The 11,459-nt window shown below is 44.6% G+C and overlaps 1 protein-coding gene across 3 annotated transcripts in view; it reads right to left on the bottom strand.

Moving 5' to 3' along the window:
- Window positions 1-6,265: 6,265 nt before the first annotated feature.
- Window positions 6,266-11,459, bottom strand: part of GATA6 (GATA binding protein 6) — a 33,000-nt gene continuing 27,806 nt past the window's right edge. For all 3 annotated transcript variants that reach the window (XM_053571690.1, XM_053571691.1, XM_053571692.1), the window contains one exon: window positions 6,266-7,618. In XM_053571690.1, the coding sequence (XP_053427665.1) occupies window positions 7,451-7,618 (168 nt within the window). In that variant the 3' untranslated portion in view covers window positions 6,266-7,450. The remainder of the gene's footprint in view (window positions 7,619-11,459) is intronic.

The raw sequence follows: 11,459 nt of genomic DNA, 5'->3' as shown, positions 1-11,459 counted from the left end.
CTACAAAAACAAACAAACAAAAAAAAAAACAGACACTCTTGGACATTGCTGGTAGGAGTACAAATTGGTACAAGCTTTAAGAGACTCAATATCTATCAAAATAAAAAGCAGTATCCTGGACTCAGCATTGCTATTTCTAGAAATTCATCTTATAAGTATATATATTATAGGTGTATTAGAATGTGTATGAAATAACATGGATAAGAAATTTTAATTGTAGGCTGGCACAGTGACTCATGTCTGTAATCCTAACATTCTGGGAGGCTGAGGCGGATGGATTGCCTGAGCTCAGGAGTGCAAGGGCAGCCTGAGCAAGAACCAGACCCCATCTCTACTAAAAATAGAAAACCTAGCTGGGTGTCGTGCTGAGGGCCTACAGTTCCAGCTACTCAGGAAGCTGAGGCAGGAGGATCGTTTGAGTCCTAGAGTTTGAGGTTGCTGGTAGTTACGATACCACAGCACTCAACCCAGGGAGACAGAGTGAGACTGTCTCAAAAAAAAAAAGAAAAGAAATATTAACTGTATTGCTGAGTACAATGCCCTTAATTCAGGAGCTAATTAAATAATGAACTACCCAGATACAGTAAGTTAAAAAAGCAAAATGCAAAGCAATGTAATAGGCTACCCCATGTATAAAAAAAAAACTGGAACATAGATACTTTTGTATCTTTATGTGTACATCTCCAGTCTATGCATTTAATCTATGCAAGAAAAAAGAAATTAACATCCCAGAAGGAAGCTAAAAATGACTGAGGAAGACAGGCCAGAAGCACAATTATTTGTCACTGTGTTCCAGTTTATAACTTTTGAATTTTGTACTGGTCAAGAAATTCCCATTAATGCAAAGGCCAAAGACTGCCACTCCCTGGGCCTTTGGTAGGACCAGCAGAAAGAATCAGTTTCTCCGGGAAGGAGTTAAGGATTCTGCAGTTTTCAACAGCCCTGTAATACGTGATTGCCGTGCACATGGGAGCGGGAGAACTCCTGACACAGAGCCTCACTGGTAATGCTCACTTATCAAAATAATAATAGCAACCATGATGTAAGCAGCAATGAGCACTTACTGAAAAAGATAAAGCCTGACTCACAACTGCCAAAATCTTGTGCAAGCTTTCCTGAAAAAAATTCTTTGGCACGACTAAGCACAAAAAGATTTTACACCACAAAGAAGTATTCGTATTCTCTCTGGTGTTCAGTATAACCACAATTAGTAATTTCCCCAGCTTTTCATATTTTGTGAAATGCCTTTCCCGAATCTTTTGAGCTAGAAAAGAGCATAACGATCCGTACTTGAAATTATACGAAAAGGGGAGCCTGGCACAGTGGCTCACGCCTGTAATCCTAGTGCTCTGGCCAAGGTGGGTGGATCATTTGAACTCAGGAGTTCAAGACCAGCCTGAGCAAGAGTGAGCCCTCATCCTACTAAAAAAATAGAAAAATTCACCAGGCGTTGTGGCAGGCACCTGCAGCCCCAGCTACTTGAGTGGCTCAGGCAAGAGGATCACTTGAGCCCAGGAGTTTGAGGTTACTATGACACCAGGACCCTCTACCCAGGGCGATAGAGTGAGGCTCTGTCTCAAGAGAAAAAGAAAAAGGGAAGGGAGTCCCTCCAAAGATAGCACAATGCTTCTAAACTCACCACTGTCCAACTAACAACCAGGCACCACCTTGTCCATTCTAAAGAAATACGGAATTGAGGGTGGTGCCTGTAGCTCAAGGAGTAGGGCGCCGGTCCCATATGCCAGAGGTGGAGGATTCAAACCTAGCTCCAGCCAAAAACCACAAAAAAAAAAAAGAAAAAGAAAAGAAATACGGCATTGGAAGAAACGTACATCTTTACCAGGCGTCTACAATCTAGGATACCTGTGTTGCAAATCATAACTGTGTATTTCTGACAGTGACAGGAAAAGAAAGCCTCAAATCTCAGTGTTGGCTTCCCCTCTATGTTTTTCTGTGTCTTCACCTTTAAATCAAGATGAGAAGTCAGCATGGCATAGAGAGTATGAACTTGTGCTGAGAGCCTTACTACGGGGGCTCATATTACAACAGCTCTGCCTCTGTGCAACCTTGGGCATGTCACTCAACCTCTCTGTGCCTGGGGAGACAGATCTGTACCAGGGATAATACCACCTCGTTTACTTGGTATGAGGGTCAGATAAATGGATGTATGTGAAGCACCTTCTATAGACATTGGCACATAGTGCTATGTAAATATTTACTGTTATTAACTCAGACCACTCTTGGAGCATTAAAGGACAGAACTCACAATAAGGGTTAAAAAAAACCATGGAAGAACCAGAGAGAGAAGAAAGCTCTGGAAAAGCTAAAGAGAAGACACAGAAGGCAAATAACACTGATAAGTTGGTTGTTTCCAAGAAATAAAAAACCAACTACAAGATATTGAAGCAATGGGCCAAGCAAAGCAAAGCTGTTTTTTCCTTGTTCTGCAGACTCTGCTCAGCGGCCAGACTTTTCCATTTTCCGGTCTGGGTCTCTATCATGTAAGTTTTACATGGGGGCCCCAGAGCAAGCAGGTTCAGCATTGGGATGATGGCAGCTCTAGCCCCCTGTGTTCACGAATGTGACCAGGACTCTCACTCTTTGTGTCCTAAGGCTACCAGAGGACTTGGCCCCCACACAGATCAGACCAGAAGCAGGATAGAGGAGATTCCAACTCCATCAGCCTCCCTAATTAAGGAAGGGCCCCTCAACCTCGGGAAACCCACCAGCCACAGTCTGACCATCAATCACCCTGCCCAGAGACTGCCCTTGGGACTGTGGGACACAAATGCAGACGGAAAGGGCCTTCCAGACCACACTGCTGGATCGCTCCGTGTTATTGCTGATGAGACTGAAATCCAGAGAGAGCCAACAACTGGCCCAAAAGCCACAGGGTGTTTGGGTGATTGATGATTTTGACAGAGGGACTGCTAAAAACTAAAATATAAGCACTTCTATTAATTAAACATTCTTTAATCACTCTGTTTTTGCCATTTTTTTTTTCTCTTTTTGTTTATTGCTGTGTTTTAGCCGTTTTTAAAAGATGTTACTTTGGTGGGTGGTGGGGGAAGGCCACCAAGCAAAGTAAGAACTAAAAGGAGCAACATGGGCTGAGTAAGGATCACTTCCCTGGGACAGCTACGGAGCAGGAGACACGGTGAAGCCCCAGTCGTTATGCCGGCCGCTGGCACGGATTGGGGAAGCTCACTCTGACATGAGTCTCAGGGGTTCAACACACTCCTGCAAGATCCGTTCCTCTAGAACCATCCACCGTAATTGTTTATCCAAAGTTGCTATGTACCAGGCTGTCAGCCTACCTACATCTTGCAGTTGAATCAACTACAAACACCCTAAGTGCCAGGCATGGTGGCTCACACCTGTAATTCTAGCACTCTGGGAGGCCAAGGCCAGTGAATGGCTTGAGCTCAGGAGTTTGAGACCAACCTGAACAAGCGTGAGACCCGTTTCTAAAACATAGCCAGGCATTGTGACAGGCACCTGTTAGTCCCAGCTACTCAGGAGGCTGAGGCAAGAGAATCTCTCAAGCCCAAGAATTTCAATTTGCTGTGAGTTAGGATGCCATAGCACTCTACCAAGGGCAACAAAGTGAGGCCCTGTCTCAATAATAATAATAATAATACACCGTGTTCTTCTCCTCTGCACATCCTACAGACACCCATCACCCTTGTGTGCCTGAGTCCCCTCTGTCCAACAACACAAGCCAAGCAGGCTGCTCAGAATTCAGCTGCAGAAGGGTCAGCCACACAGAAGCCACCCCAGGCCTCGAGTGGCCAGAGCTGTAGGTGCCAATTTCTTACCCACAGACCTTGCTTTGAAGGAGTTAGCCTGGCAAATGTATTATTTGTTTCCCATTTAAAATAATCAAAAACAATCTGACTGCCAATTTGAACTCCCAAGCAACAGAAGATGACCAGTATTAAAAAACTGACTTGCTATTATTTCAACCCAGAAAGAAAATGCATCTTTATTAGCCAGAGTCACCTGATTCTGAATAAATGTTTGCTCTCTGTCTCCCACCTTACTCTCTACATCCGTTATTTCCACCTCAGAATGACAGGGAGCCGAAGATCCCATAGACAACACTGCCACGGAGAAAGAATTTGACACACGAAAGCCACCACCCTACCCCAGGTTGAAACTAGTCTGGAATTTGGCACTAACAACTTGCCATGCTGCTCTCAGCAGCTAATCTATGATCTGAAATTACATCAAATTTCCAAGGACTGGAGGAAACATTTCCTATGAGCAAAAAGTTAATTTCTTTCATGGGGAAATGAACGGTTCCCTTTGCTTTCCTGACCCTCCCACAGGCACCAGGAAACAACAGTGACCCTGAAGAGAGATCCCAGATAGAGCCTTCACTTACATAAGATCACCTAAAATCAGCCATGGGTGACAGATGACATAAATTCTGCAACGCTGGGTAACAGAACTGAGGATTCTTTAAGCTCAAGGGCAGCATCTATTTAAATGCATTCATTATTAAGAAATGACTGCTTGGTTTTTGGTTTTGTATGTTATACTTTGAGGGAGGTGTGCTGAGATTGTGTATTTTGAACAAATTGTCAAATGTCTGTGTTATGAATCACAGGTAAGAAAGTAAAATCATTTAAAAGGCCCAGATTAGTGGAGTTTGTTCATGAAAACTAGAACCTTTTTCACTTTGTGATCCGTAAAAAAGAAAGGGAGCTTTAGCAACCTAATGACATTTTAACATTGGAAGAAATTATATTTGAAAACCCAGAAAAAAAGATCATTTGTAAGTCCCAATAAGAAAAATTCACATGGATCAGCACCTGTAGCTCAGCCGCTAGGGTGCCAGTCACATACACCATAGCTGGCAGGTTCAAATCCAGTCAAGCCCTGCCAAACAACGACAACTATAACAACAAAATAGCCAGGCATCGTGGTGGGCGCCTGTAGTCCCAGCTACTTGGGAGGCTGAGGCAAGAGCATCGCTTAAGCCCAAGAGTTTGAGGTTGCTGTGAGCTATGACGCCATGGTGCTCTACCAAGGGCGACAGCTTGAGACTCTGTCTCAAAAAAAAAAAAAAAAATCAGTTGATGAGGATAATAATTTTCTTCTGTTGTCAGAGCAGCCGTTCTGTAAGAGTCAGGCTGGAACCTATCCTGCATCCCCCTCCAGCTCTCCCACCCCCAGAGTGTTGGGAGTCACTCATTTCACCCTCCTCACCCTTGTCCAGGAAGCACAGGTGACCAAGGGACAGTAGACCCTTATAGACCACAGGCTTCTGACAGCACAGGGAGTGAGACGTTATCCAAAGCACCCACGCTGTTTGTAAAAAGTCATGCTCCACTCTTTCAAAGTCAAGGTAACACTTAATGCTTGCTCTGTGTAAAGCACTTTTAACCCTGTGAGTTATATGCTATTTGCCTTATTTTACAGATTAGGAAAATGAGCATTGGATTATTTGCCTGAGGTCACAGGGCTCATCTATGGCCCAGGAAGAACCTGAAGCCCAGTGGTCAGACTGCATACCCAGCACTCTTAACCACTGTTCCAACACATGATACCAGTGTGCACGTGGCTTCACCAAATTCCCCAAGACACACAGACATTCGCCAGCCCTGAGCCTGGCAACTGACACCACCACCGGTTCACAGCCAGGCATCTGCCACCACTGAGGAAGACGCCTCTCCTGACTCAGACTGAACCCATAGAATGGCTGCCACAAGTACATGAGAAGAAACGAAAATACTGCACACTTGGGAATCTGGATTACACACCACCATTGTGTTCTGCAGCCGCCTCCTGATTCCCCGACACATGCCCAACAACAAAGAAAACACCAAGAGGCTGGGCCATTCAAATCATTTCTGCGTATCTTCTGGTAAGTGGAAGGTCTGCAAATTCACAGGAGTTCTGAGGCTTCATGGGACTTTGCAAAAGGAACAGACTAGAAAGGAAATTGTTCTGTTCTTGAGAATGATATACACGTAGAGTGTATATCATTCACAAGAAAAGAAAATCTGGACTTTCTAAAATGTTTTGATCCTAAACTGGATTATAATCCCAGTTAATGTCTTATAACACTGATTCCTTTTCACTTACAAAAACTGTCCCCAGTGCAAATGGAAGGGGATAACTCCATGTACCAAGTTCAAATAAACCAAGGTATCAAAGGCATAAAATGGCTCTGAAAGGGCAATTTGTAAACTCACATGCACTTCTCTTGTAGCCACATACAGAATTGAAATGAAGCTGAAGGGGAAGAAACTCACTGTACAGAAGATAAAACAATACCCTTTTTATTTTTAAAACTCTGGTGACATAGGTTTCCGTATGACATCCCATTATTAAAAAAAATTAATGTAAACCAACCTGCCTGTGGGTTAGTCACACTGTACAGACTTCATCAGAGTGTTTACAGATGCCTAGAGTATTTACAAATGCTATCTCTTAGGTAGTAAGGTTTTGTTGCAATTTTTCCAGCATGTATTCCACAGTAAAATAAAGGGGGCATATTGGTGTTCTTGTATAAAAACTCTTAACAAATGGAGAAAGGCAATTTTCCTGAGAGAAGATTTGTTCTTGAAATATTTTTCTTTAACAATTGGAAATATAGAAATGGGATGTAGTTGTAAAAGAAGCGTAAGAATGTCTAAAGTTAACATTTTTCTTTTAAATTACTTTAAGTACCATTAAGTTAAAATGTTTACATTCATTATAAAAAATGCTGTTAAATCTTATGCAAATGATTTAACACTGATTGCTGCAACGCAAATTGCACTTCTTAAAAAAATTATTGTATACATGGAAGAAAAATATTTCGCTTGCTACCCTGTTTATAAATCCCAACTGGCTTCAGATCAGTCACCCGACATGAACTTCGAGAAACTTCAGGCACAGTATAGGTTATAGTTACAATGCAGTCTCGCGAACTGAGTGATAGTCTTGACGAGACCTCATGAACCAATTCAGCCTGCAGAGACGTGTACCAAATGGCCTCAAAGAATCTTCTCCGTGAATGCATGTGAAATTTGGATATGGAAAAAGGACGATGAAATTCTGGAATAACTGAAATTGATCAGAAGAAGCACATGATTTGGGGCAATACACATAAAATCTTTAAAAAAAAAAAAATCTCTCAACAGTCATTAGCAGGCAAGGCCCTGGTCCCTTGTCCAGGTTTCTGGAAGTGGCCCCGGGTGAGCCAGAGGCAGGCTGGTGGCAGGTGGCCCTGGCTGGAGGAAGGAGGCAACGTGCTCAGGGCTCCAGCCCTTCCGGGGAACAGCTCCATCTTCGTTACTCCTCAGCAAGCCTCTTGTGAAATACATCTCTTTCAAAATAAAGGCACGGAAATGACGTTCTGTCAGCACAGTCGCCACTGTCTGGACTGCTGGACAGTATCAGACCCAAGCGCAGCAAGGCCAGCGGGGTGCCCTCCACACGTCCGGGCAGCGTGGGCTCAGGCCAGGGCCAGGGCGCACCAAGAATCCTGTCGCACTGAGGATGTGACTTCGGCCGGCGAGGCCAGACTGACGCCTATGTATAGCCCATCTTGACCTGAATACTTGAGCTCGCTGTTGTCGGGGTTAGTACTCTCTCCTGCACCAGACATCACTGGGGCACCCGCCTGGCAGAAAAGACAGGGACAGAGAGAAATGGAGAGATGGTTACCATCCTGCCGGCTAAACACAAGGGAACAAATGAAATGGTCGGCGCAGCAAGGGCCAAGCTGCTTTGGGGAGTCCAGAGGGAAAAGGAAATGAAGTCGGCATCAAAGCTCCCTGTGCTGCACAGCGCCATGAGCCTGACCCTGGCCGCTCAAGAGCTTAGGAACTTTAGAACTCATGGCAGTAACAACGACCACAGATCTGGACAAAAGAAAGGGGAGTGAGAAGAACCCTATTTGTAAAAAAGCTCCCAAACTCTAAAATCTCTGAAAGTAAACAAATCACACTTGTAGGTAAACAGGCCTTAATGATGCACAATGGAATCATTTCAAAGGAGAAAATGCAGCTCATACACGTGCACACACTCACACTTGCTCTCTCTCTCTCTCTCTCTCACACACACACACACACTCAGCCATATCACTTAGTGATTATGTCAAACTCTACATTCCCTGATAAATGAAATTTCTGAGCACTGACTTCATGGAAAATAAACCCAGGCATATACCGGTTTTAGTATCTATCTCACTTACCTTAATTCTTTACAAGAACAGACCAGGTTTGACACAGAACACATTATAAAGAAAATGCTAACATCCTCTCTGTCGTGACTGTGGCTTCTAGAAGCACAAGTTCACCTTTGCCCTGTTTCATTCATTCTTTCCATCTCCACGAGAAAGGCTATACACAAAACATTACATAATTTAGAAGGAACAAACCAAAGTAACTAAAGTCTGTTTAGACTACAAGTTGGGAAAAAAAGTTTGCTTTTGAAAGATACTCTGAAAAATCTAGCCATAATCATGTATTTTTTAATCACCTTTTTCCTTCTGAAAGTTCAGAAGCCCCTTATTTTTCCAAGCTTTTGAAGTTCCATTCCTCAAGTTACTGGATACTTGTTTGAGATGGATAGAACATGTTGTACTTTTCAAAGAATTTCTTTTATACTGACAATCCCGTTAAGTCCTTAAAGCAGTCGTTTAAGTGGCCACGCTGATGTCCACGGCAGCAGGCGCGGGCGGAGCTGAAAGGACACGAGCTGAGCCTTCAGAGCCGGAGGTCAGCGTGGTCCTACCCTACTCCTTTTCCCAACAAAATCTGCCTCGCTCTTTAACCGTCACAATAACTGGTGAAGCTGGGAGGCAGGGCTTCAGGAGAGCAAACCTGCCAGGTCCGATGATCCATCCAAGCTTCTCCCCAAAGAGACAGGCCAAGCCTGACCCCTCCACAGGTAACAAATCCTTCCCTTTCTTGGCAAAAAGGAGGGCTTATGAAAATCCAGTGGCAACAACAATCCCCACACCCAAACTTTTGTTTTAGTAACACAAACATAAAGGCTTAAAGCAAGGGCTTTTAGTGCATTTTAAAAAAGGTAAATTTCACAAAGGCATTGAGATGTCTAAAGTTTAAAATGGATTCTTATGAAAACTCCGAAGTAGCTGAAATAATCCTGTCAAGCGAACAGAATGCTCTGGATTTGGTCGCAATTACAGACTTTGGGCCTTTAACTCCAAAACCTCTACTATAAGCAAATCCAATGTGGATCCAGATTTAACCCTCAAAGAAATAAACAAAAGGGTGCTATTCAATTCCAAATCAATGGTTTGTTTTAAAAAGGAAACATTATATAACTGGAAGAAAGATTAAGTTCCATTGTAACAATTTATGTCACAGCCAAGTTTGTATTGATCTGCCCTCTCTAAGAAAAGGCACATCTGGTGGGCGGCGCCTGTGGCTCAGTGAGTAGGGTGCCGGCCCTATATGCCGAGGGTGGCGGGTTCAAACCCAGCCCCGGCCAAACTGCAACAAAAAATAGCCGGGCGTTGTGGCGGGCGCCTGTAGTCCCCGCTGCTCGGGAGGCTGAGGCAAGAGAATCGCGTAAGCCCAGGAGCTGGAGGTTGCTGTGAGCTGTGTGATGCCACGGCACTCTACCGAGGGCGGTACAGTGAGACTCTGTCTCTACAAAAAAAAAAAAAAAAAGAAAAGGCACATCTGTACATATCTTCACCACTGGCAAATGCCATTTTCTGAAATGGAAAGGATGCCCAAACTGATAGGGAAGCACCCCTCCCAGATGGCCAGGAGGTGCTAAGGCAGCAAAGGGGTCTGTCACCACCACAGCCAGCAACTGAGAACCAGACGCTGGGGCTCAGAGCCCTGGAGGGGCTGCCAGGGTGGGTGTGGGGCCAGGACACACACATGCTGGAAATTCAGACTGTCCACTGTCCACTGTGAATGACAAATGAGAGGCTGAGACAGGAAAGCAGAAAAGAGTCAATTGCAGAAGGGCAAGAATTCCTGGGGAGAGGCCTGCACAGTGGAGATGAGCTTGGGCTCGATGCCTACCCTGCCCCAGTCACCTCCCTGAGCCTCCTCCTGTCCCTGCTCAACATCACATTACCTACCTCAGGTAGGGTTGCAACACTTAAATGAGCTAATTGTTCTAAAAGCATCAGCATGATGCTTTGCCATGTTAAACATTCCAGAAAGGGAAGCTGTTGTTATTGGCGAGAAAAGGGTGTTCAAAAAAAAAGAGAGAGAGAGAGAGAGGCCCACAGGACGTGGGAGGTGAGGCAGTGGCCTGGCCTGTTCAGAAGAAACGCCAGCCGAAACAGAAGATTAAGCAGACGAGTGAAGAAAGATCGTGTGGGAGAGACAGGCTAGAAAACTTTCTGTGCCTCAGTTTCCTCACTTATAAAATGGAAATAAAAAGAGGCCCCTGTGTCATAAGTTTGTCGCGAGAATCAAAGTAGCTAAAGTAAAAAACCCTTGTAACAGTGTTGGAGAATCATAAAGACTTCCTCAGTATAAGTGAATCTTGTTATTATGATTGTTAAAGGTCCATTCTTCAGCAAGTTACTGCTGTCACCAAGCAGAACAGGCACAACAGGCACAGGGGGACTGAGCCTGGGGAGAACTGCCTCCCGCTCCCTGCCGGAGCTGTCACTGGTGGCTCTTAAAGGAAACCAAGGCACTTCCACAGCCTTCAGAAGGCTCACTGGCCCTTTTTCAAACACGCCATATTAAAGAAATTTCAACATTGTGACTACTAGTCTTACACTCGAACAATAATCCCAAGAGCCACTGGCTGAAATAACTCATCTTTTGTGTGTGTGTGTGTGACAGAGTCTTACTATGTCGCCCTCGACATAGAGTGCCATGGCATCACAGCTCACAGCAACCTCAAACTCTTGGGCTTAAGCGATTCTCTTGCCTTAGCCTCCCGACTAGCTGGGACTACAGGCACCCACCACAATGCCCAGGTATTGTTTTGTTGTAGTTGTTTAGCTGGCTTGGGCCAGGTTCAAACCCGCCACCCTTGATTTCGCTGTTAAGGCTGGCCAAGACTCCTACTGTCAAAGGGCATACAAACCCCAAAGACACATGATGTACTCCTAAAAAATTACTAACAAATACCAGCTCATTGGCAATTACAGATGGCTGAGTCTGGCGGCGCCTGTGGCTCAGTCGGTAAGGCACCGGCCCCATATACCGAGGGTGGCGGGTTCAAATCCACCCCAGCCAAACTGCAACAAATGGCTGAGTCTGTCAGAAGGAAAAAAAAAAATGGGACAAGTACTTGTGTGGTCCAAGGTTTGACAGCCTTATTTTTGTGGGGAATATAATAATATTTAAACATGTAAGGAAAAAAAATCCATGACACTACACAAAGCTGTCATCGTGTGGTAACACCACTGCCTACACCTAGGACCGGTGGAGCTAAATGCTGGTACACACTCCTTACAAAGCACTGTCAGCCATTGTGTCAAGACCCATCTAGAAGTGTAGGCCCTCCTTACC

This window comes from Nycticebus coucang, chromosome 19 (assembly GCF_027406575.1).
Source record: "Nycticebus coucang isolate mNycCou1 chromosome 19, mNycCou1.pri, whole genome shotgun sequence".
NCBI lineage: Eukaryota > Metazoa > Chordata > Mammalia > Primates > Lorisidae > Nycticebus > Nycticebus coucang.
Note: the sequence above shows the minus strand (reverse complement) of the source record. Positions and strands in the feature narration are given on the sequence as shown.